General features: G+C 59.7%; 3 protein-coding genes and 1 long non-coding RNA gene across 8 annotated transcripts; 1 reads left to right on the forward strand and 3 right to left on the reverse strand.

Annotated features, from left to right (window-relative positions):
- Positions 1–293: 293 nt before the first annotated feature.
- On the reverse strand, positions 294–1379 carry LOC138925459 (dentin sialophosphoprotein-like). The gene has a single exon (XM_070275924.1). It carries the CDS (start codon positions 1377–1379, stop codon positions 294–296), a length of 1086 nt encoding a protein of 361 aa, XP_070132025.1.
- Positions 1380–1632: 253 nt separating this feature from the next.
- On the reverse strand, positions 1633–3058 carry GP1BB (glycoprotein Ib platelet subunit beta). The gene is made up of 2 exons (XM_023648108.2): positions 2779–3058; positions 1633–2524 (listed from the first exon to the last, which is right to left on the reverse strand). The coding sequence occupies exons 1-2, from the start codon at positions 3056–3058 to the stop codon at positions 1908–1910; spliced, it is 897 nt and encodes a 298-aa protein (XP_023503876.1). The 3' UTR covers positions 1633–1907.
- Positions 3044–11665, reverse strand: SEPTIN5 (septin 5). Of its 4 annotated transcripts, none has more exons than XM_023648090.2 (12): positions 11514–11665; positions 11348–11358; positions 6907–7003; positions 6721–6807; positions 6336–6459; positions 6096–6230; positions 5801–5918; positions 5562–5663; positions 4667–4784; positions 4447–4582; positions 4102–4204; positions 3044–4022 (listed from the first exon to the last, which is right to left on the reverse strand). In XM_023648090.2, exons 1-12 carry the CDS (start codon positions 11554–11556, stop codon positions 3966–3968), a joined length of 1131 nt encoding a protein of 376 aa, XP_023503858.1. In that variant the 5' UTR covers positions 11557–11665; the 3' UTR covers positions 3044–3965. The 4 variants fall into 4 exon arrangements, with proteins under 4 accessions (XP_023503858.1, XP_023503859.1, XP_023503856.1 ...); XM_023648091.2 differs by having other exon boundaries at positions 4667–4763; positions 11514–11663; XM_023648088.2 differs by lacking the exons at positions 11348–11358; positions 11514–11665 and adding an exon at positions 7678–8101 and having other exon boundaries at positions 4667–4763.
- A 1915-nt stretch (positions 11666–13580) lies between these two features.
- LOC138925308 (uncharacterized) lies at positions 13581–19909 on the forward strand. Of its 2 annotated transcripts, XR_011441270.1 has the most exons (3): positions 13581–13747; positions 15387–15625; positions 16611–19909. It is a non-coding gene; the product is annotated as an uncharacterized lncRNA (long non-coding RNA). The 2 variants fall into 2 exon arrangements; XR_011441271.1 differs by lacking the exon at positions 15387–15625 and having other exon boundaries at positions 13601–13747.
- The last annotated feature ends 5001 nt before the right edge of the window (positions 19910–24910 follow it).

Raw genomic sequence — 24910 nt, forward strand, 5'->3', positions numbered from 1 at the left:
ACGTGATTCGAGACCCTGCCATACCCGGTGCCCCTCAGCCCTGCAGTGACAGCCACAGACCCACCTGGCAAGCCTTGGGCCCAGTGACCCCGGCCCCCAGAGGCTGAGCTCCTCACTCGGGTGCCCAGGGAGTCGCAGGCAGGCCGCCAGACTGTCTTCACTGTCCCCAATCCATCGCTAATTGCCCCGAAAGCTGGCCCCATGGCATGGTCACTGCCACTGGGGAAACCTCACACCCTGAACTGTCCTCAGGCCACCTCACGGCCCCTCACTGTCCCCTGGAAATGCTCACTTCACTGCCCCTCACTGTCCTCACTGCCCACAGTGTCCTGACTGCCCACAGAGTCCTCACGGCCCACAGAGTGCTCACTGCCCACAGAGTCCTCATGGCTCACAGAGTGCTCACTACCCACAGAGTGCTCACGGCCCACAGAGTGCTCACAGCTCACAGAGTCCTCACTGTCCACAGAGTCCTCACGGCCCACAGAGTGCTCACTGTCCACAGAGTCCTCACGGCCCACAGAGTCCTCACTGTCCACAGAGTCCTCACGGCCCACAGAGTGCTCACTACCCACGGAGTCCTCACGGCCCACAGAGTCCTCACAGCCCACAGAGTCCTCTTGGCTCACAGAGTGCTCACTACCCACGGAGTCCTCACGGCCCACAGAGTCCTCACGGCCCACAGAGTGCTCACTGTCCACAGAGTCCTCACGGCCCACAGAGTCCTCACAGCCCACAGAGTCCTCTTGGCTCACAGAGTGCTCACTACCCACGGAGTCCTCACGGCCCACAGAGTCCTCACGGCTCACAGAGTGCTCACTCCCCACAGAGTCCTCACGGCCCACAGAGTGCTCACTACCCACGGAGTCCTCACTGCCCACAGAGTCCTCATGGCTCACAGAGTGCTCACTCCCCACAGAGTCCTCACGGCCCACAGAGTCCTCACTGTCCACAGAGTCCTCACGGCCCACAGAGTGCTCATGGCCCACAGAGTGCTCACTGCCCACAGAGTCCTCATGGCTCACAGAGTGCTCACTACCCACGGAGTCCTCACTGCCCACAGAGTCCTCACGGCTCACAGAGTGCTCACTCCCCACAGAGTCCTCACGGCCCACAGAGTCCTCACTGTCCACAGAGTCCTCACGGCCCACAGAGTGCTCACGGCCCACACAGTGCTCATGGCCCACAGAGTCCTCACTGCCCACGGAGTGCTCACGGCCCACGGAGTCCTCACTGCCCATGGAGTCCTCACTGCCCACGGAGTGCTCACGGCCCACAGAGTCCTCACGGCCCACGGAGTCCTCACTGCCCACGGAGTGCTCACGGCCCACGGAGTCCTCAGGGCCGACAGAGTCCCTCAGGGCCGACAGAGTCCTCATGGCCCACAGTGTCGTCACTGCCCACAGAGTCCTCACTGCCCCCTTCTGTGTGCCCACTCTCATCCACTGCTCCCTGCCTTCCCAGGTGACCCTCTGTGATCATCAGTGGAGGGGAGAGTTTACTCAGGGACCTTGTGTTTGCCTGGAGGCTATTTTCGGGCATGTAGCTGTGGGGTGTCCCCTTGAACCCCTCCCAGGGGTTTTCCCGCGGTTTGGGGAGGTAGATTTCCACGTGGCGCGCCGCAGAGCCAGGTCGGATTTGGAGCAGGATTTATTCGCACTGGACTTTGGCCCGGGGGACCCGGGCGGGGTCCGGGCTGCAGCTCACCGCCTGGACCTGCCTAACGTGCAGGGATTGGCTTCGCCTCGCTAGTGGTGGCGGGAAGGAGCAGAGCCCATGTGGAAGGGCCTGCCGGGGGCGGCGTGGTCTGGGAGATTGTGCCTGGGCGGCGGAGGGGCATGGGTCAAGGTTAGGGCGAGGACTCCCGGGACTGGGTCCTGTCGGGTTGGCTCCGCGTCGCTCGGCTCTCAGGACTCGCCGGCTCCAGCCGGCTCCGCCACCAGCGGGGCGGTCAGCGACAGCCGGTGCGCGGCGCGGGTGCGGGCGCGGGCGCGGGCGCGCAGCCTCTGCAGGCGGCACAGCAGCAGCAGCAGCAGCAAGGCGTGCAGCAGCCCGAGGCCGAGCAGCAGGAGCTGCGCCGCCAGCGCCCCCCAGCAGAGCGCGCTGGGCGTGCAGGCGGCGCGCAGTTCGTCCTCGGTCAGGTAGGGCAGCAGGCGGCCGCGCAGCGCGGGGGGCGCGGCGCAGCGCAGGTCCCGGTAGGGCGAGCGCTCGGGCTGGCCGGCGAGCCAGGCGCGCAGCGGCACCAGGTGGCAGTCGCAGCGCCAGGGGTTAGCGCCCAGGTGCGCGGCGCGCAGCTCAGGCAGCGCATCCAGCAGCCCCGGCGGCAGCGCCGTCAGGTTGTTGCCGGTCAGCACCAGATCGGTCGTGTCTGACGGGAAGGCGGTCGGCAGCGAGGCCCACGTCAACCCGCGGCGCCCGCAGTCCACGAGCGTCCCCGCGCAGACACAAGGAGCGGGGCAGCGTGTGGCCGCGCAGCTCCGTGGCGCGAGCAGCAGGAGCAGCAGGCTCAGCGCCCTGCGCGGTCCTGGAAGGGAAGCGCGCGTTGAGCTGGGCGGCCTGTGGGGCACCTGGGCGGCATCTCTGAGCCTCCGGAGCGCCAGGCCAGGCCCGCGACCCCCATTGCCCGAAAGGCTCTCCAACCGCACCACCTGCGCACTGGGTGGAAGTCTCCTCTAAGTCCGACCCAAATCTCTCCCTGCTGCAGGCAAACGACTGGCGCCCCTCCCAACGCGATTGTGCTTAGGGAGCGGCAGGGGCTTGGCTGGACCCTAGACTCACCGGAGCTCATGGCGAGAGGATAGTGACCCGGCTGGCTCTGGAGCGCCAGGCGTTGGCCAGAGAACCAGGCGATAAGGCCGCCCACCCCTGCCAGGCCCCGGCGCCAGCCACGCCGACCGCAGCGCAGCCGCCCCGCCAGAAATAACCCCGAGGACGCGCGGACAGGCGCTGCGGCCCCAGATAGAGCGCTATCACCGGGCTGCCAGCTGCCCGGCTTCCGCCCCCACTGCTCCCAGGGGCGCACAGAGCACTCAAAGCCTGATGCGACGGTCACCAACATTGTTCTCCTGTCACCTGGACAGGACCCGGCATTCACAACTGAACAAAACTGGAGAAGAGGGTTTGTGGAGAGGGATCATGCGGGTGGCGGGATGGGGAGGGCAAAGGCTAGGGAACCCTGGGCGACAGTGCTGCTGGGGAGAAGGGACCTCCAGCCATGGGCAGGGAACGGCAGTCTAGGCATGGGAGTTGCCAGGGGGTCACCCACCTCCCACTGCTCCTGGAGCCCTGGGGCCCCTTAGTGGGGGGCCCGCCGGCTGTCACAGATGGCCCCGCTCCCGGAGCTCCTCCCCCTGCAGCTGGCTGGCCTCCTCAGGTCTGGAGGGATCCTAATTGCTTCTGCTGCCCAACCCACCTGCTGAGCTGCAGGTGAGATGAGGGAGAACCTGGCCCACCTTGGCACAAAGCGCGGTCCCAGCATACACTGTGGCAGTGGGCGCAGGAGGGCTCCCAGGTCTGCTCTGCAGCACTCGCACGGGGGGACAGGCCCAAGACCCTGGGGACCTGCGCCCCTATTCTGCCTTGGTTTACCCGCCCCGAGTAGGGCCTGGAGTCTGAGTGCTAGGATCTTCTGGGGTGGGGGCAGATCTCAGAAGTCACGGCCCAACGAAGCTCCTGGTCCCTCAAGGCCAGAAGGAACTGGTTGTAGGGGCAAATACAAATAAGAGGAGGGATTGATGCTGAGAATAAATTAGGGTTGGCTGGGGGGTGCAACCCCGCGTCTCCGGGTCAGGTCTGGAACGGCAGGGAACAGTTCGGGTCTGGGCCACTCTGGGATTGGGGTTGTGTCCAGGCCTGTCAGAAATCCAGATGAATCCAGGGTAGAGTACAGACCAGTAGGGATCCAGGGGTGGGAAGGGCCAGCCTGGAGACTGGCAGTATATCCATGGCAATGTGAGGCTGGGGGGTCACTGGTCCTGCATTTGCTGCTTCATCTTCTGCAGCATCTCCTGCATGCGCCTCAGCTGGTAGGGGGAGAAACTCGATGGGAGAGGCCTGGCCCTTCTCCCTGCCAGCCCGTTCCTCCCCTGCCACCTCACCAACCTCCTCATCCTTCATCCTAATGAGCTTCTCTGTCTCAGCGTCAGGCGTGGGCAGTGGCAGGATGGGGATGGGGCTCTCCATGCGGCTGTCCTGGGTGAGTTTGCTGTGGGGTGGATGAGAGGGACAGCACTGATGGGAGGTCCAGCTGACCCCAGGTACTACCAAGCCCTGCCCTCCTGTGCTCCCACACCTCTGGGCTGGCTCTGGGGAGACAAGGCACTGGGCAGCTGATTTGGGGGCTGGGGCAAGGTTCGGGTCTAGGTGGGTGGTGGGGACCAGCCCTCCGTTACGGAGACGTGGCTGGGGCCACAAGGTACATGGTTCAGGTCCAGGGCGGGAGCGCACCTGGTCATCTGCTGGATGCAGTGCGCACGGTAGTTCTCGTAGTGCACGTCGCACGTCACGTCCTTGAGGTCATGCATGTGTGTGCGAATGAGCATGTTGCGCAGCTTCACGAAGTCGCAGTGTGCCTGGTTCTCTACTGCAGGGCAGGGGTGAGTGGTCAGCTGGCGCCAGCCAGGGGAGCCTGCCCACCCTGGACCCTGTGCCCCCTGCCCGAACTCACCCTCCACGATCCCCCAGGGGTACAGTCGCCCCCGGACCCGCTGCCCCTTGGCCTCCACCACCGTGTTGCTGCCGATAACAGCGAAGGGCGCACTCTCCTGGGAAGGGGCAGGTGAGGGCTCATGCCCAGTAAGTATGAAAGTGAGTTAGTGGCTGGAGAGGGGCCTGAGCCTGGTGGGGCCCTTCAGCATCACCATCAACAACCTCTCCCCAAAGAGATCCCGACGTTGCCCCTGCTTCTAGCCACTCTGCTGCCAGCTGAAGCCGGAGCTGGTGCAGCTCACACTCTGCGGCCTTTGCCAGGCTGTGCCCAACCAGGCATGCTCTCCCCTCCCAATACCCACCTCAAGGCTGCTCCATCTGGCTACCTCTCCCTTCCCTCCCCAGAGCTGAGCCCAAGCCTCTGGCTAGTGATGCCCCTGCTGAGTTTGGTTGGGGCCAAAGGCCAACCCTGCTCCTGGCCTGATGGCTACCTGTCCCCTGGCTTGAGCTTAGTCATCACCACTGTAGCTGCTGGGACACCCAAAGCCACCACCATCCTCTGGAGCTCAGAATTCTGGGAGCCAGGGCATGTACAGGCCTGTGGCCGTTGGGCTGGGCCCTTCTGCTGGTGAAGAACACTGAGAAGCAGGGTCAGGGTGGGGGCCTGGCCAGCAGCAGTGCCTTTGGGTCCCAGCAAGTGCTCCATTACCCACTAACCATTTGGGGCCCAAACTACACAAGGCAGCTGGGGACACATGTGATCTTAGCCTTCTAGCCCTAGGTGAAGGGCCTCTACTGGCTGGACAAGAGAGCCCTGCCCCTACCAGGTTGGACCTGGGGGCTTGGCCCTCCTCCGGGCCCTGCGTGAACTGGCCTCTGGCTCCCTCCCCTGCCCCACTGGGCTGCATGCTCACCTTCAGTTCCCGATCCTGCTGCTTGAAGTCCTCGTCCTCATCCGAGTCACACTCAGGGAACTGGTACACGTGGATCCCGAACTTGTCAATCTCCTCCCGGATCTGCGGCGGGGCAAGGGCTGTCAGATTTGGGGCTGGCCAGGTCCCCTGAGCCAGGTACAGTGATGCCTGGGGTCACCATAGCTGGTGCTCGCAGACCCAGAGCCCTGGGCCAGGCCCCACTGCCACAGCAGGCTCACCCGCTCCTTCAGCTTCCGAATCTCGCCGGGGACAAGACAGTCAGCTTTGGCGATGAGGGGCACTATGTTCACCTTCTCATGGAGAGCCTTCATGAAACTCACATCCACTGGCCGAAGCCTGCAGAGAGCAGCCGGGGCGGTGACGGGCGTGGTGGGGGCTGCCGTAGTGCAGGGAGAGGGTGGGGGTGGGCTAAGGGGGGGAATGGTTGTGGGGATGCAGACAGGGGAGGGGCAATGACATGGAGATCCATGGAGGTGGGTGCCTCCCCAGCCCGGCCCGAGGACAGCCACGCACCCGTGCCCAAAAGGGGAAATGAAGTACAGGCAGCAGTGCACCCGGTTGTCTTGAATGTTCTTGCGGTTGAGGCCACTCTCGTCACGGAAATACTGCTCAAACTGCTGGTCCACATAGTCTGTGATGGGCTTCCAGCTGTGGGCAGGGGAGCGCATAAGACCAGCTGCGAGGACGGCCCGCCAGCCTGGAGGAGGCTGAGTCAGCCTGGGCAGGGACCATCCCCAGCCAGGCCTTCCTTACCACTCAGAGTTGTTGACAGCATCCCCGAAGCCTGGTGTGTCCACAATGGTGAGCTTCAGCTTGACCCCCTTCTCCTCAATGTCCACCGTGTGCTTCAGGATCTCCACTGTCTGGTTGATGCGCTCTGTGGGGGTGGGGGACTGTCTGGAGGGGCCTCTGTGACCCTCACCCCCTACTCTGGGCAGCCAAGACCCTCCTTCTCATCCATCCTAGTGTTTTGGCCCTGACCACCGGGCCTGTGGTCTGGGACACTCCTCCTAGACCCTGAACAGGAGACCCACGCTGTGGGGAGAGAGAAGCAGGGCTGGCCCTGGAAGGGTGCCTCGGAGGGGTCACACAGCAGGGGAGGGTGAAGCAGTGCGAAGGCAGTGTGGGGCCCACTCACCCTCGGCACTGAGCAGCTTCCGGTCCTTGTACAAGTCGGTCAGGAAGAGGCTGTGGACCAGTGTGGATTTCCCCAGGCCCGACTCACCTGCCCACAGGTACAGTGAAGGAGTTGAGTCAGTCCAAGGTGCCATGAAGAGCCTGGCTGGCCACTGGCCCGCCCCTCCTGGGAGCCAGGCCCACTCACCGGCCACCATGAGCGTGAAGTCAAAGCCCTTCTTCACCGACTTGCGGTGCACCTGGTTGGGCAGCGTGGCAAAGCCCACGTACTGCTTGTCGACGTCCTGGAGGCAGGGGCAGGAGCAGGGCAGGTCAGGGGCATGCTGGGGCTCCTGGGGCTGCCCCCTGCCCTGTCCCCTGCCCAGCTCAGTCAAGGAGGCAGCAGAGAGGGCGGAGTTCCCAGGGCGGGGTGTTTCAGTGGCAGAAATGGAGTGATGGACTGTGGGCAAAGGCCTGGGGGTGGGAAGGTGAGTGGCAGCTGAAGGCTCCCTTGTGCCAGCGGCAGAGAGGGGCTTCACAGGGACCCGAGAATGTGTCTGTGTGTGTAGAGAGGGGTGTCAGGCCGCAGCAGGCACAGGCAGTGTCCTCCCTTGGGTGGTGGTCAGAGACCACCATGACTGACACCTCAGACAGGCCCAAGGCCCTCCACAGGCAGGAGGAGCCCCCGGCCTCAATACTCGCCCCTGCCCAGCGCGCTCACTCCCCCGCCAGTGTACCCGGGTGGGAGGCCCCGTCTGGCCGCGATCCAGCCGCGGGGGTGGCTGGCTGCAGCGACGGCGGAGCAGGGGCTATTTATAGACAGCGGCGCCGAGCCATCCCGCTCGCGGGGTCCCTGCGCCCACCCGAGCGGCCGTGGCCCTGCTGCCCCTGTCCCGTCCGGAGATAGTGGCGGAGGCCCCTGAGGGCCCGGCCCCGGCGGCGCGCACGCGGTCCCGCATTCGCTCCCCGCTCCACACACCTTGAGCCGCCGCTGGGCCTGGGTCCGCGGTGACAGCAGCTGCTCCACCAGGCGGTCCTGGGGCGCTGCCAGCGAGTCCATCGCAGCGGCCCCTGCCACCCCGCTGGCCGCGTCAGGACCCCGGACCGGGCCGGGCGTTCTCGAGGGACGTACGCGCGGCACCACCTTGAAGCCCTGTTCTCGCCCGGGCTTCACGGACGCAGGAACAGAGGCCCGGAGCGGGGACGCCGCGCCCGGGTGCCGCCGCGCGCGGAGGCCATGCGAGACCCCTCCCGCCCGTGCGGCCCGCGCCGGCCCGCGGCCGCAGCCTCGCAGGCCCGGCTCTCGCTCCAATAGAGGCGGGGCGCGGCGGGCGCGCGGGAGGGGCAGGGACCGCCCGCCGGCGCTGTCGCCGGGAGACCGGCGCCGGGAAAGTGGGCCGCGGGCGGAGCCACGCAGGGCTGCGGGGAGGGCCGCGCGGGGCGCGGGGCGCGGGGCGCGGGGGCCGCGGCGCTGCGACGGGGCCGCGGCCTCAGTCCAGGCCTCGGGCAACCGGGGCTGGGAGCCGGGTGCCACGCGCGGGCCCGGGGTCTGCGGCCGCCGCGCCTCCCGCCCCCAGAGGTGCGGTACGGCTTCCGCCCGCCAGAGGGCGCTCCGCAGACCCGCGCGCGCACCCACGAGGGACCGGCCGGGTCCAGTCCTTCTCTGCTCGCAGATGCAGCCCGAAAACCTCCCAGCGGTGTCCCAGCGCCTCCAACCAGCCACGGACACATCCCTGCCTGCACTGCCCCTCTCCCCTCGTGTGTGTGTGTGTGTGTGTGTGTGTGTGTGTGTATGTTTGGAGGATCCCCCAAGACATGTGGGAGGGGGCGAGGGCTGAGCCTCCTTAGCCTGCACTCCCCCCACCCCCCATGTCCTCGGAGGCTTAGAGGGGGAAGTCAGAGTACTAGACGCTAGCTCCTCTACCTCTGGAAACTTGGGTGCTGCCCTACTGTGCAGCTCTACGACCCGCCACCATCCCTGCTGGCCATGGCTGCTCCCAGACCACCCCTGCCAGCCGGGACCCCTCCCTCCCCAGCAGACAGTTTCCTCTGAGCTTCCCTGTCTGTTCTGACCCACAGGACTGGGTGCACTGGGACTGGAAAGCTCCAGCCAGCTTACCCCTCACTCCCATGTGGCCACTCCAGGGACAACCAGGGTCTCCTGAGCTGCCAAACCCTTCCTCACCCCCTCATCCAGTACCCCGCCGGAATCTGAACAAGCCAGCGCCAGCCCGACAGGAGGGAGGCCTGGAAAGAGCTGGGGTATGAAGAGACGCGCCCCTGGACTGTGTGTGTCAGCAGGGACAGGCAGCCCCCCAGCTCTCCCCCACCCAGACCCTCCCTTCTTGGCTTCCCTGGTTAAGGGGCCTCTGTCCCCCCGTCCAGGCTTATGCTGTTGCTGTGGGGCCTTGAGACCGCTGGCACCTGGGGAGAAGGGGTGGGCCCACAGCTGGGAACAGGAGAGTCTTTCATCCAGAGGAGGGTGTAGAGAGCAGGGGGAGGCCACAGGGCCCCCTGCTCTCCCAGCCTGTCCCCCGGCCTTGCTCCGAGAAAGCCCCCTCACTGGTCCCCAGCCCTCTGCCATGCTGACCTCAGGCTGAGTCCCACTCAACTTCACTCGTGGGTGCACTTGAGACATGGTCCTCAGCCCAGCACCGCCCAGACAGGCTGGCAGCTCAGGCCCAGGGCATCTTCAGGCAGACAGACAGACCTGGGCCTGGCATCAGGCTGAGAAGGAGCCTCAGCTCTCCCAGCCCGCTTCCGTTCCCCGCCGGTGAGGCACAGCGTCTGGGGAGCCCAGGTCGGGAGGGCAAGAATCCCACTCCCAGCTCCCACCCTGCCCGCCCCACAACCAGACCGCGCCCAGATAGGACCTGTGGATTCCCTAGGGGAGCCCCAAGGAAGGGGCCCTGCCACCCCCTTTCTATGGCCACTGAGACACAACAAATACTCCTTAGGGCTTCCCGAGCCCTAGACACAGCTGCGCCCACCTCCTCCCAATGCCTGGCTCTCGAGGCATTTCCATTCTTAGAATTACCAGAGTCAGCTCTGAAAGCAGACGCCAAAGCCGACAGAGCCCCCATCACTGCCTGAGACGGGGTGGGCGTGGGAGGAGGGGGCACAGAGCGCCACCAGAGCTCCCCCACCCCCTGTCACAGAGTGTGGATAAGCTGAGGCTCAGTAACACCAATAATGGTAACAGTGAAGCTACCACGTGCTTCTGGCTCCCCCCAGACCCACGGGGAGCCCGCCCCAAACACCTGGCTCCCTGGCCCTGCCTGGGGCTCCCCCTCCGCCTGCACGGAGCCATTTCTCTCTGGTCTTAGGGGCAGGGGAAGGGTGAGGCTGGCTCCTGGGTGACCTCGAAGGATGGGCTCCTCGAAGGAGCTCATGCCTCGGCAGGAGGGGTCTCTGGGTGGTGCTGGGCAGCAGCTGCCTGGCCCAGTGACCCCAAGAGCCTGCAGGCCCAGGAGAAGCTGTGGGAGCTGCTCTCCCAGGCCTTCCCTCTCTCTCCGTCAAACAATAGCCTGGTGGCGTGTGTCCCTGCATCTCAGGCATTGTCTGACCTGCTAGAATAGGGAGGCAGCTCCTGGCCCGGCTCCCCAGGGAGCCCCTTGCTGGCAGTGTAAGGTCGACAGGGCCCCTCCCCACAAGCCTCACCTGTCCCAGGGTGGGACACATCCTTGCCAGGAGATGCACTGAGCAGCCAGTGACTCCTGGCTCCCACCCCCCCCACCCTCCCCCCCAGGTAGCTCCTGGCCCAAGTACCACATCTTGGGCCAGGACTCCAGGGTTCTACCCAGCATCCATCCGGTGGGTGTGTGAAGCCCCATCCCCGATCGGGGCTGCCAAAGCCACTGCTGGGCCCTTCTTTTCTCTCCCAAACATGGCTGAGCTTCAGCCAGAAATGCCTCCAGCGGGGCTGCCCAGAGCCCCCAGCCCACCTGGTTACCCATGCCCACCCCACTCCCAGGGTCTCCAGCTCTGTTTAACGCTGACGTCAGCTGGGTTTTCACAGTGGGTGTCCAGGCCAGCCTCCTGTTGGGTCCTGCATTCCTGGAGGGTGGGGACCAGGCCACCCCTTTGGGAGGCCACAAGCCTATTTGTACCCACTAGGTTTGAAGACCTGTGCTGGGTACGGAGATGACTCAGGCCAGGCCCTGGAGGCTCCCAGTCTGGGAAAGAGGCCTGGCCACAGACCAGCTCACTCAAATTAGTGTGTGGGGAGAGGGGCATAAGATGCAGAAGAGCAGGGTAGGGTGGCCACAGGCTCTCTCATGGGGCTGCTCAGGGTCTCTGTGCTGGCTGGAGGACAGAGACCCCTCCCCTAGCCCGTGGCCTCACTCAGGACCCCCAGCACACGGTCAAAAGCCAGGTCAGCAAGATCCTGCTGGCGCTGGACCCATGGGAGAGGGGCACCTGGGAAGGGTGCACGGGCATGCTGTGAGGGACAGGGGCCAGGCACCCTGGGCATGGCACCCACTCCTGTCCTCCGCAGCCGCAGGCGCGGCGGCATTGCCCAGGCTGACAATCTGTTATCGCGACAGGGCGGGATGACGGCTGGCGGGGGCGGGGTCGCGCCTGGGCGCCAGCGGCGTTGGTGGCACAATGGGTGACAGCAGGCTGGGTGAGCGGCGGCGCGCACGTACCTGCTTGTCCTCTGCGGGGTCAGGGTCAGGTCAGGGTCCGGGTCCGGGTCCGGGCGGGTCCAGCCGGCGGGCGGGGGAAGAGACGGAGACACGGTGAGAGGCGGGCGGGCGGGCTGGCGGCGGGGACAAAGGCGCGCGCGGGCGCGCGGGCGGGCGCCGGGCTCACCTGGGGTCGCCAGTTTGCTCTTGTACCGCAGGCCGGTGCTCATGGTGGCCGCCGGCGGCGGGGGACGTGCGGCGGCGGGCGCGCGGGCGGGGCGCGGCGGCGAGCGACGGAGGCCGAGGCCGGGCTGCGGGGTGACCGGCCCCTCCGCGCCGCCGCCGCCGCCCGCCCCGCCCGCGCGCGCGACAGCCAATCGGCGCCCGCCGCGCCCACGCGCGACCCGGCGCGGCCGGCGCGGGCGGGGACCAGGCGCCCCCCAAAGGCCCCAGTGCCGCCGCCTCCCGGCGACGCCCTCGCCTCCAGCCTCTCGGCAGGGCCCGGGAACCAGGCGAGATGCGCGCTGCCCTCGCCCTCCGCGCGGACCTGCCGCTGCCCGCCCCGGACCCCCGCCCTCGCCCCCTGCGGGGGCCGGACCCTGGCTCCCTGCGCTCTCGCGGGACCCCTGTCCGTGCCTGGGCTCTGACTGTTCCTCGATGTGGGCCTTCTGCAAAGCATGCCCCCGGGGGTCTCGCTGCCTCATGCTAGCCCCTGCGCGCTCTGCCCGCTGAGGTCAGTGGATGCCGCCTTCTCTCCTCGTCACGAGGGACGTGTGAGGCCCTGGCCTGGGGAGTTCTGTTCCCGGCTACAGCTGGAAAGGTGCTGGTCACAGAAGGCTTGATACCTGGCACAGGGCCACCACCCCAGCTACCCTCCTGCAGCCTGCTGGGTGCTGTGCCCGTGTGCTCTGGCAGTGGACACATCTGGGCAAACTGCAGAGGCCAAGCAATTGTCCTGGGCCAATGTTCCACCTCTCTTTTCCTGGGATATTTGTGAAGGGTAACTGAGCTGACATCTGGGACAGGACTGGCCCAACCTGAAGCCTGCCCCACCCCAACCCCAACTCTGCACGCTCTGCTCTGCAGACCCACAGGCAGACCTGCGACCACCCTGAGAAGGGGTGCAGGGGGGTCTCAGCCTCCTGTGCTGGAGGGCAGCCAGGGACACTGCGGAGGCAGAGCCAGGGCCTGCACCCCATTTACAGATGGGGAAGCTGAGGCCCCAGAACTTCAATGAGTTCACAAGCATGAGTGCCTCCAGTTCTCTCTGTCACTGTCTGCCTGGACCTCTCCAGGGTGCCCCCAAGTGGCACGTCTGGCGCCTTCTGTCCCTCAGAAAGGGACAGTTAGGCCTGTGGGCACTAGCTCCCCAGGCAAGGGTCCCCTTGGAGGGAGATGGCCTGCTGCACCCTCCATGGCCAGGAGCTCCTCCTCCCTCCCCAGCCCCTCTTGTGCCCTTGGTCTCTTGGCTGACCCCTGGGTTCCAGGGCGGCGAGGGGCGAGGGAGGAGGAGGATTTGGGGTTCCTGGGACTCCATCTCTGAATCAACAGCACCCAGCACAGAGTTGTTTGCTCACTAAGTGAAAAAGTCACGTAAGCAGCACCATTTCTCTGCCAAGGTCCGTCGGTGGCCAAAGCCTGTTCTCCTTCTGCAGAGACCCCCCGCCCCCGGAACTGGGATGCATGGGGGACACTCCGCTGCTCCAACTCTCATCCAAAGAAAGCCTCAGGACCAGATGCGTTTGCAATTCAGAATTTTTCATCCATTACGGGACACCTTGTTGGAGCTTGGGGCTGCACCTCCTGGTCAAACACATTGCTGTGTTTGCAGTAAAGCAGGACGGGTCCCACGGCCTGGAATAAAGAGCGTGATGTGTGGCTGCCCGGCAGGTCAGGGCTGGCTTTGCCACGAGTTTTGAAAACTTTTAAGTTTCAGGGCTTTGGGCAAATTTGGAATTGTGGATAAAGGAATGGAGCAGGAGAGGAGACACATGAAGTGCCTGGCAGGACTCCTGAGCCTTCATCAGCCCCAAGGGTCTCAAGGGGAACCCCGTCTCATGGGGCCTAGAGCTTTGCAAAATGGTTCCATTGGTCAGTGAAAAATGACGTTTGGACATTTAGCATGGACTGACCCTTGCTTGTGCTCTTGGGGACAAAGGAGGAGAGACAGAAATCTGATCTTGAGGAGGCAGGCATGCTCCTGAGGCAGGCAGCACTGGGGCTCAGGTGGGTGGGGCTCCAGGCACCCGGGTGGGGGCGGGGGTGGGGTGGGGCGATGGGGGAGTGAACTGCAATCAAAGGCATAGCTGGGGAAGAGGCAGGGACATGCGCGGGTACAAGAATCTGGGGTTTAAAAGTGATTCTGCAGATGGGAGACAAAAGGACGAGGTGCACCGCATGAACAGGATCTTTTCCACTGAGGTAAGTGCGCTCCAAAAGACGACATACGGAGACGCAGCAGGATTAGAGCCCAGCATTTTAGGTCTGGAGGGTTGGTGTGGAGCTGGTGGAAAGAGGACTGGGAGCCACTCCCTGGAAGAAGTCAGAGGCAGGCCTGGGTCAACGCCTCCTGAGCTCCCTGAGGGTGACCAAAGGCTCCCGGGCGGGTGGGGTCTGCTCCTTACCCTGGGGCTTTGGCCTCCCACTTCTGTGAGTCCGGGGGACAGCCCGAATCCCACCACAGACACCCTGGGGCTGTCCCCCTCTGGCTGAGAGACCGGAGGGGTAGCAGCACCCGTTGCTCTATAGGCAAAGTATCTGCCTGGGACATTTCTGAAGTCAGGAAATTGGGCCACCAGGGTGTTGGCCAGCAGAATCGTAGGATGTGCCCCCAGATTTCCCAGGTGGAACAGCATAGGGCCTCTCTCGCTTTCTTCAGCCGGGATGCTGCTAACCCTTGCACGGCTCCTGTCCATCAAACAGGGCAGCTCTGCAGGGGTGACAGGGACGTGCAAGGTCAGGAACGGGTGGAGTGGTAGGGCCTGCTCTGGACGCACCACCTATGCCTACATCCTAGGGGCCATGGCGTCCTCGAGCAGGATCTGAGTCTCCCTCCCCAGCAGGCAGAGAAAGTGCTGGTTGTGGCACTGAGAGAAGTAAATAAAATGCTCCTGGGTGGGAAAAAAAATGCTACTTTTTAATTCATAAAGAAAAGAAGTTAATGAGTGATAAAATAAGCTACACCCAGAAAAATCTGCTCAACTGACTTGGGCTACAAATAGCTTGACGTTTTTCAGGAAAAAACCTCCTTTAGTGAAGAAATTCTCCAGAGGCTGCGTGTAGCCTGTGCTGTCTCCCTCCCCTCCAGCACAGACTCGTGGGCGTCCGTGTGGTCACCTGGGGCCGGAAAAGGAAGCAACTTGTGGGGAGATGGGCTCTGTGTAAACCACAGTGACAGGCATGACGGAGGTGGCAGGTGACACGGGTGCCAGTTTCAGAGATGGAGCAGTTTGCTCCAGGTGACACACAGATGTCAGGTAGAGCAGGCTCGGGCGCTTGCAGCCCTTACCTACCCCGCCCTTCCCGGAGGCACCAACACAGGCTGGAATGGGTGTAGTTGGGCCCCTGCTCAGACCAGGAAGCGGAGGTTCAGAGTGTGGTGAGACCAAACAGCGAACCCCAACCTCTGGGCCCAGACCTCGCTCCCCCAAAGGGTGTGACCAGCTCCCAGGCAGGCCAGGGACATGCCCTGGTTGGTCAGGCTGCCCCATTGGGCTCTGATGCCCTCCTGGGCCCTGCCTTTGTCTGATTGTGGGCACCGCTCCCACGTACTGTCCTTGCTGGGCCTGCTGCACTGGCTCAGCCATACAGGTGAGAAGACCTGAGACCACTGAGTCAGGAGGGCTGCCGCCCCACTCACACCTCCTGCCCTGCACTTGTGGGTGCCCCCTGGCTTCGTGCCTTCCTCTGCCTGGACTACCCTTCCCATCCCTGCTGACCCCAGGCCTCGGAGCCTCGGGCAGGTGGCCGAGTCGGGTGCGTGGGCCCCAGGAGCTCTGGAGGGGGGCTTGTGTGTGCAGTGAGGGCCATTGGAGAATGTTTCTCTTGATCTCCTTGTTAGAAAAATGTAAGAGCGTGATGACACACACCCGTCCTCGTCACCGATGGACACAGGCCAATTAAAAGAGCTTGGAGTCCACAGCAGCTGCCCTGCCAGGAGGGCACGCTCGCCCCGTTAAAGCGACTGTGTGCTCCAGGGACAGAGAGGCTTCCAAGTGGGGCAGAGCCTTGGTCCACACTGCATCCGCCACTCACTGGGCAGCTGGAGCAGGCCACAAAGGGCGCCTGTGCTCTGCGGCGGTGAGCCAGCCTTGGGACCCGGGGACCCAGAGGGGAGGCGGGCGCCCCTGCCCCCTCGAGGGTCAGTGGTCAGGGGACTGTGGGCCTCCAGCTGCAGCCAATGAGAGACAGACCACTGAAGGGCCCTGGGAGAGAACGCAGCCCAGGGCAGGGGTCGGGGTGACAGGGACCCTGAGCACAGTGTGACTCAGTGGGGAAGAGCTGCCTGACCGTGTGACCCTGGGGGCCCTCCAAAGGGATGCGCTCAGGGGCTACCAGGGGGCTGGAGGCGACCTCCTCAAGGTGTCCTGGCATCTCTGAGACTCTCTGTCCTCGCTGTAGCTCTGTAATGTCACGAAAAGCCGAAGGTGCAGATACGAAATGGCACCAACACTGAGTTTCTCCCAGAGGCATTCAGGTATTTAAAAAATCCCACGGAACACAGCTTGCGGAAGGCAGAGAGTGAGGCTGAAGCACGATGACCTAGATCTGGAGGCGGCCCGCCAGACAGCGGAGGGAAGCTCCTGCCCCTCCCCCACGGCCCACCTCTCTGCCAGCGAGGGCCGGGGCTTGGGGTTGCAAAGGCTGGCTCCAGCTCTCCACTGCATCCCAGCTCCCCGGCTGGCCATGCGAGCATCAGGCCAGACAGATCGGAAAACCCTCCCAGAATCAACAGGACGCAGCGAGGGCTCTGGTGCCCACTGCCCAGCTGCGCAGGCCAAGGCCCTCCGTGGCCCTGGTACCTGCCCTGCTGGTGGCACCCTGCCTGGTGCAGGCTGGCCTTGGGGCCCGGGCACCAGCCGGGGAGGGCAGAGTGGGTTGGTGGCACAGGTGCACTGGCTGTCATGCCCAGGTGAGAAGGCGGCGACCAGAGCCCTCAGAGCAGACATCCGTCATCTGGTTTCCTGGTCTCTGGTGACTGGTCATACTTGGGTGAGGGCAAGGACTCAGGGTCTCAGTTCACTCCCCTTCATCATCTCCTTCCCACCCCTCTTTCTGGCTGCAGGTCGTCGGGGGTTCCTCTGCCTGCAGAGAAGAGCCATCTGCAGAGCTCTGCCTGCCCGGCACAGGGCAGAGGTCTGGGGCCAGGATCACGGTGGATGCTTAGGAGGTGAGGGGCTGCCATCCCCAATGCCTGGGCGAGGCCTCCTGCTCCCGCCTCCAGGGTGAGGGCCCGGCTCTGCCCTGCTCCTCTCTGCTCCTGTTTGGCCTCAGTCCCCATCAGGTGTTCCCTGCACACTCACCACAGGCCAGAACCGCACCAAGCCCTCAGGAGGGGAGGGGCTCCCAGTTGGTGGTAGACAGACCCACCACCATACGCCATGATGCCTGCAAACTGATGAGGCGAGACGTCTCAGGTGCTGGGCCAGCCCAGGCCAGCCCCAACAACGAATACACGAGGCAAGGCAGTCGCTCTCCAGCGGGGTGCCCTCCTGTCCTGCGCTGAAATCGGCGCCTGTCCCCTCCCTGTTCCAAAGGCTGTCTGTAAAGTGGAGCCCCCGGGGCTGCTCCAAGGCCAATGGGCAGGACCACTATCAGGGTCCCCTCGAGGTGGGGGAGTGGCAGGAGACCGAGTTCCCGAGCCCAGGCTGCTCTTGCAGGGAAGGAGGGCCTCTTCAACATCACCAGTGGCTCCAAGCAGCCTGTGGGAGGCATGGGCCCAGCTACCAAGCCTGAGCAGTTCTGGCCAGCATCCCACCAGGGGTGGCTGAGCCGGGTCAGACCAAAGAAGCATCACTAGAGTACATTTGGGAGCTGGAACTGGGGACACGCAAGTGAGACCTCACAAGAAAAAGGAATCACTGGGTCTCATTTCCCTCTCACAAACTCTTACCAGACTCATTTTTGCAGCCACGACTCTTCGCAACCACCCCCAGGTGCCGCTGTCTTCTGGGGCGTGTGCTGCCCCACGCTCTAGCCTCGTGAGCAGCCGTGCATGGCCCCCGGGGCAAGATGCACTGCCGGTGTGCTAGCCCTGTCCTCCCTCCAGGACTTCCCAGGCAGTTGCCGGCTGCAGGCAGAGGGCACAGAGTAGGCAGGACTGGTGCTTCTGGCCTGCATGGCGGCCACCAGCCCTGTCCGGCTGCAACACACAGCAGCACATGCAGGAGAAAGCGGTGGTCGCCACCCTCCTCTCCCAGGGTTCACACTGGGGGGTCAACATGCCACAGGTCCCCATGAGATGCTGACCACAGGCCAGGAGAAAGGGGCTGGGCACAGAGGCCCAAGGGACCGCCTAGAGAAGGGCGGAGGGACCCCAGGCAGACGATGGCCAAGTTGGGGCCCAGAAAAGCAGAGAAGCCTTTGGGCCTTGCTGCCGCAGTGGCCTTGAGGGCTCTGCCAGACCTCCTCCCCAGGCCCGGGTCCACGATTCCGATGAGAGACACCAGTGTAACCAGGAGTACAACCAGAACGCCTTTGCACCCTCCAGTGCCCTGTCCCGGGCCACTGTCCCCAGGCCCAGCTGTCCCGAGGTCAGGAGGTCAGGAGCAGGCCTGGCTCAGTCTCCCCATCTGTGCCCAGGGGGACTGTTTGGCTGCAACTGGTCTTCGAGGTTATTTTGAGCATCAAAAAGAGCGACAGTCCCAATTGTGACAACATGGATTTTCAAGGGAAGGAAGCAGCCCGGGCCTCCTGGAACCCCAGGGAGGAGACAGCTGTGACAAGGGGTGGGGGGGCAAGGATGGAGAAGCACGACAGTGGTGGTCTTGGTGATCGCGTGGCGACTGGGGATGGCATTCCAGGCCTGTTGATGTCACACCCGTGGAACTCAAGGCAATTCCAAAGGGGAGATGGGTAAACAGGTAATGAGAAGATATGGTGGCCGAGCAGGAAGCTGAGAAAGGGGGCCTCAGCGTGTTGGTAGGCTCTGCGTCAGTGTCTGGAGAGGAAAGGGACTGGAAGCAGCCAGAATTATGGGAAACAAGCGTAAGCGAGGCCTCCATGACCACCTTCTGGGCCCAGTTGATGCCAGCCCCAGTGCCAGGCCTCCTGCCAAGCCTGGCAGGGTGCAATTGGGGGGCGGGGTTGTGTTGGGCACAGACCATCTACCTGACCCCCAGACTGGGTCTTCTCCATCCAGTCACTGGAGAGGCTCCTGGGCAGCAAGCAAGACACTGGTGGCTGCTCATCTGCAGCCACATGGCCATCTGGCATAGACAATGTGTTCAATAACTGATGCTTTTTGGGACTGAGAGGAAAGAGAGGCACATAGCTGCTGCGGATGTGGGACAGACAGAGGGTGCCTGAAGGATGTCAGAGCCCTGGGCAATGAGGCCCTGCCAGAAAGGGGCCGCGGACACACTGTGGGCCTGGGGCTATGTGTGTGGACACCAGTCCCACTTCTGGTCTCACCTGCCTCCCAGGATGGTGTAGGACTAAGCCAGCCATAAACTTGTTATTCTGAGATGGAGTTGTAAGAAATAAAACAGAGAGATCTCATGTTCACCTGGTTTCCCCCGATGGCAACATCTTGCAAAACTATATGATAATATTGCAATCTCCCTCCATTTCTATAATTTTGTCATTTTATGAATGTCACGGTGATGGAATCCCACAGTGTGTAGCCTTCAGACAACGGCGTTTTTCACTCAGCGAATTCTTGGGAGCTTCATCCAGGTGGTGTGTGCCAGCAGTTCCTTTCTTCTTACTGCTGAGTAGGATTCCCTGGAGTGGATGGCCCGGGTTCACTGACCCATTCACCCATTGAAGGACTCTGAGTCGTTTCCAGTCTCCAGCTATTACAAATACAGCTGCTGTTAACATTCACGTCCAGGTCTTTGTGTGGACATAAGTTTTCATTCATCTGGGATAAAAGAACTTGAAATCAGCAATTCAAAGAGACTTCTGCACCCCTATGTTCATTGCAGCACTATTCACAATAGCCAAGACGTGGAAGCATCCCAAGGGCCTATCGACTGATGATTGGATAAAGAAGATGTGGTATATATACACAATGGAATACTACTCGGCCATAAAAAAGGGTAAAATCGTCCCATTCACAAGAACATGGATGGACCTTGAGGGTTTATTTTAAGCCAAATAAGCCACATAGCGAAAGACAGTCTCTGTATGACTCCACTCATATGTGGAAGATAAACAAACACGTGGACAAAGAGAACAGAATAGTGGTTACTGGGGGGAGGGGAGTGGGCACAAAGGGTAAAGGGGTGCACCTGTAAGATGACTGACAAATAATAATGTACAACTGAAATTTCACAAGGTTGTAAACTATCATAACCTCAATAGAAAATATAATGGAAAAAAAATATGACCAAGAATAAAAAACTCCACAAAAACCTGAAACATTTATCTGGGATAAATCTGGGTCCTATGGGTCCTATTGGGTCCTATGATAGTTGTGTGTTTAGGTTTTTAAGAAACTTTCAAACTGTTTTCTAGAATGGCTAGACCATTTTACATTCCCACCAGCGCTGAATGAGTGATCCAGTTTCTCTGCATCCTCACAAGCATTAGGTATTGTCACTTTTCTCCCATTCTAATGTGTAATGGAACCTCATTGTGGTTTCAATTTTCACTTCCCTCATGGCTAATGATATGCTTTTTTGCCATCTGTGTATCTTCTTTGGTGAAATGTCTCATGTCTTTTGCCCATGTTCTAACTGGGTTGTTTTTTTACTGTTGCATTTTGAGAGTTCTTTATATATTCTAAATACTAGTCCTTTGTTGGATATGTCATTTGCAAATATTTCCTCCCAGTCTGTAGCTTGTCTTTTCATCCTTCTCACAGGAGGTCTGTCGCAGAGCAGAAGTTTTGATTCTGATGAAGTCCAGCTCATCAATTTTTCTTTTTATGGCTCGTGCTTTTGGGATCAAGTCTAAGAATTTGTTGCCTAGTCTTAGATCCCAAAGATTTTCTTCTGTTTTTTTTTTCCTAAAAATTTTATAGTTTTACATTTTAAATTTAAGCCCACAGTACTAAGTTGAGTTAATTCTTGTTTAAGGTGACAGATTTGGGTTGAGGTTGTTGCTCCCGCTGCAGCTGTGGCGCCCTCCCTTCACTGAGCTGCTTCTGAACTCCTGCCAGAATCGGTTGGGCATGTTTATGTGCCTATGATTCTGGGTACTCGTCTGTTTCACTGATCTATGTGTCTGTGCCTCTGCTAATGCCACACAGTGTTAACAACTGTAGCTATAGAATATGCATGTGGAAATGTATAGAGTGTAGAGCAATCTGGTAGACTGTCCCTTCTCACTTCAACAAGGCTGCAGGATACAAAAGTCAATGGCATTTCTGCATACTAGTAATGAACACACGGAAACAAAAATTAAAAATATAATACCATTTACAGTCTTTCAAAAAATGAGATACTTTTGTGTAAATCTAACAAAACGTGTATAGGATTTATATGCTGAAAACAAAATGCAGATGAAAGAAATCAAAGAAGATCTAAATAAATAGAGGGACATACTATGTTCATGGATTGGAAAACTCAACATTGCAAAGATGTCAACTCTCCCCAGACTGATATATAGTTATTCCTATCAGATTCCTATACCGTAACGTGCCACATAACGACGTTTCAGTCAACAACAGACTGCGTATACGATGGTGGTCTCGTAAGATTCGTATCAGATAGTCCAGATTTGTGTAAGTGTGATGTTTGCAGGGACGAAATTGCCTAAGGGTGCATTTCTCAGAATGTATCCCCACCATTAAGCTACCTATGACTGCATATCAAAATATAAAAGTATCAAAATCCCCACAAGATTTTTAATAAATATGGATAAGGATATTCTATAAAATTCATAGGAAAAGGCCAAGGAACTAGAATAGCTAGCATTGTTATTTTCACCCACTTAACACAGATTGGGCACTCCTTTCACTTTTTTGTTTTGTTTTAAATTATTTTACTGTGGTAAAATTTACGTGCAGTGAAAGGCACAGATCTTAAGTGCTGATTTCAATGAATTTTGACCATTGTATAAACCTATATAACTGAAACCCCAATCAGGACTCCATTTTCCTTTCCCCATACAGCTTCCTGTGCCCCTTCCCAGTCAACTCTCATCATCACCACCACCCCTGGCCCAGCCCCAGGCAACCACTGATCTGCTTTCTATCACCACAGATTAATTTTGCCTGTTTCAGAACTTCACATAAAGTACATACAATAGTACTTAAAAAAAATCTGAGGGGCTGGCCTGGTGGCGCAGTGGTTAAGTGTGCATGTTCCTCTTCAGCGGCCCGGGGTTTGCCGGTTCAGATCCTGGGTGTGGACATGGCACTGCATGGCAAGCCATGCCGTGGTAGGCATCCCACATATAAAGTAGAGGAAGATGGGCATGGATGTTAGCTCGGAGCCAGCCTTCCTCAGTAAAAAGAGGAGGATTGGCAGCAAATGTAAGCTCAGGGCTAATCTTCCTTGGGGGAAAAAATCTGACTTTAACTCAGCATAATTATTTTGAGATTCATGCCTGTTGCTAAATGTATCAATAGTTCACTATTTTTTACTGCTGAGTAATATTCCATTGTGTAGCTATACCACAATTTGTTTATCCTTTCACTGTTGATGGGCATTTAGGTTGTTTCCAGTTTCTGGCTACTACAAACACAGCTGCTATGAACATGTGTACAAATGTTTGTTTGGACATATATTTCCTTTTTTCTTGGGTGTATAATTGGGAGTAGAATGGCTGAATCAGATAGGTGTATGTTTAACTCTATAAGAAACTGTCAAACTATTTCTAAAGTGGTTGTACCATTTTGCTCCCATCTGCGTATCTGAGAGTTTTGGTTACTCTGCATCTTTGTCAACACTTATTAGTGTCCGTCTTTTATTTTAGCTATTCTAATGGGTATGGAGGGGTGTCTCCTTGCAGGTTTCATTTGTATTTCCCTAATAACTAGTGAGGCTGAGTGTCTCTTCAGTGTCTCTTATTGGCCATTTGTGTGTCTTCTTTCATGAAATGTCTATTCGAATCCTTTGCCCATGTTTAAATTGGATTGTCTTCTTATTATTGATTTGCAGGAGTTCTTTAATATACTCTGGGTACAAGTCCAATGTCAGATGTGTTCACTGCAAGTATTTTTTCCCAGACAATGGCTTGATTTTCATTTTCCTAATACTGTCTTTTGAGAAACAGGTGTTTATAATTTTGATAAATTCCAATTTAGCAATTTTTTATTTGATATTTCATGGGGTTTTTTTGTCCTTTCTGAGAAATCTTGGCCAGTTTTCTCCAAGGTCATGGATATAGTCTCCTCTGTTTCTTCTAGATGCTTTACAGTTTCAGTGTTACGTTTAGGACTATGATCCATCTGGAATTAATTTTTGAGTGTGGTGTTAAGTAGAGGTCAAAGTTCATTCTGCCTCCCTGCCCCACTTTATCCAGTAGTCCCAACACTGTTGAAAAAAATTGGCTTTCCCATTGAACTGCCATGGCACCTTTGAGGAAAATCAAGGTTTTGGCTATATATTGTGGATCACTTTCTGGACTCTTGATTCTGTTCTGAAATGATTATCTGTTGCTGCATAGTAATTCAAAATGTAGTGGCTTAAAACATCGATTTAATCATTTTATTATCTACCGTTCTTTCTGCAGGTCAGAAATTCAGGGGGGACTCTGCTGGGTAGTTCATGTGACTTCAGGCAGACAATGTCTGGAGCTGGAGCAACTGGCTAGACGTCTCCCTTTCCGTGAAGTCTCAGCATTTCTTCCTAACAACTCTGCAGGTGGGCTAGCCTGGCAATCATCTCTTCAAGTGTGCTAGCCTGGTATCCTGAAAGCACAGTGGCCCCAAGGCTCTAAGCACAAGTGCTCCAGCACCCAAAGCAGATGCTGCATTGTCTTTTATGACCCAGTCTCAGACGTAATGCAGCATCACTTCTGTATTGTTTAAAAGATGGTATAAGATCACGTACATTCTTGAATGTGAGAATCAGGGGGGTATCAAGGTTCTAAAGAGCATGTGGCATGGAGGACAATGTCATGGCCCTCTTTGAAAAATATGGTCTGTAAAATCTCGTTGGTTTGGGGGTCGATCTTTTCCCTCTGTTCTGCAGACTGGATAATTTGTATTGATCTGTCTCTGGCCAGCGGTGTAGGGGTGGATTGAAGGTGGCGGGCAGCCTCCCCCAGTGGGGTGAGCTATACCGGAGGCCTGCAGGGCAAGGGCAGGGTGTGGAGGGGAGAGGGCTGTCGGAGGTGTGTGTGCAGGGACAGCTGACAGGGCATGTGAGGGGAGGCGGGGCAGGGGCAAGTGCGTCCCTGTGGACCTGTTGACCCGAACCCGCCTCTGAGACATCGTGCTGGGGAGGTGAGTCTGGACTCCACCAAGGATGCCTCCCGGGGTCCTTGGGCTGCAGGGTGGGTGGGTGACTGGGCTCAGGATAGAGGAGGACAGCCGGCGGGGTGTGTGGCCTGTGGGCCCACGGCCTGAGAGCCGCCCAGTAGTGTTTGGGTTGGCGGGCAGGTGGCCATCTCAGGCTCCAGGGCAGGCGCTGAGGGAGAGGGTGCATCCCGGGCTGGTGGCGCCTCTCCCTGACCCAAGGACAGGCCTGGCGCTGCTGGGCGGCTGGGGAGGGGCCACGGGCTCTGTTTGGCTGGCTCTCTCCAAGGCGTCGACACCCCTGGGCCCACAGAGGCTCCAGCCATCTCAGCGTTGTTCCTGTGTAGACGACACCCCCTTCCCAACTCACGGATCCAAGGAGATCCCTAAGAGGTCACTGCTGACAAGAGGTTGAGCTGCTGTAACCCTGCCCCAAAGTGGCTTCACCTTCGGCAAACTCACCAGGATCCTGGGTCCAATCCAGGGGTAGGGGAGACAGTCTGGGTACCCCCTGGCCCCTCTCCCTCAGCTGGTCTCCTTGGCTCCACCAGCTGCCCCATCTTTCCCCAGCTGAACTCCATCCCGCTTGGGGCCTTTGCTCGGTCCCTCTGGCTCCTCCTGCCGTGCCCTGCTGCGCACACTGCAGCGCTCTCCAAACGTCTTGTTTTGCTCTTATGTGTCAGTCTCCCCCTCACAGGAACCAGCCCACTGAGAGCAGGACCCTGGCCTGTCTTGCTCACGTGGCTTCCCTGTGACACGTAATGGGCCCGGTGCACAAAACCATGGCGGGAGGAAGTGACCTTTCCCACACAGACGGGGCCCAAGGGCACCCTTTGATTTTTCTTGTGGGCAGGTGAAGAGACCTCGCCGTGGAGCGGTGCCCACAGCAAAGGAGCCTCGAAGGAGGCTGTGGTCCCCGAGCTCGGGTGAGGGCCAGCATTCCTGGGGCCTGCCCAGGGTGGGTCTGCGTCCTTGCCCAGAAATCCAGAGCCCATCTCGCCCACCCACCTGCT

The sequence above is a fragment of the Equus caballus genome, chromosome 8, assembly GCF_041296265.1.
Source record: "Equus caballus isolate H_3958 breed thoroughbred chromosome 8, TB-T2T, whole genome shotgun sequence".
NCBI classification, from domain to species: domain Eukaryota; kingdom Metazoa; phylum Chordata; class Mammalia; order Perissodactyla; family Equidae; genus Equus; species Equus caballus.

Bases quoted from the DNA above. Each gene is read 5' to 3' on its own strand.
- GP1BB (XM_023648108.2), bottom strand. From the start codon at position 3,058: ATGTTGGTGACCGTCGCATCAGGCTTTGAGTGCTCTGTGCGCCCCTGG. The intron at 2,525-2,778 runs GTGAGTCTAGGG...CTTCCCTTCCAG, and splicing joins TCCTCTCGCCATGAGCTCCG to GACCGCGCAGGGCGCTGAGC.
- LOC138925459 (XM_070275924.1), bottom strand. From the start codon at position 1,379: ATGAGGACTCTGTCGGCCCTGAGGGACTCTGTCGGCCCTGAGGACTCC.
- SEPTIN5 (XM_023648087.2), bottom strand. From the start codon at position 7,758: ATGGACTCGCTGGCAGCGCCCCAGGACCGCCTGGTGGAGCAGCTGCTG. The intron at 6,808-6,906 runs GTGAGTGGGCCT...ACCTGTGGGCAG, and splicing joins CTTCACGCTCATGGTGGCCG to GTGAGTCGGGCCTGGGGAAA. The intron at 4,205-4,446 runs GTGCGCTCCCGC...TCCACCCCACAG, and splicing joins TGCATCCAGCAGATGACCAG to CAAACTCACCCAGGACAGCC.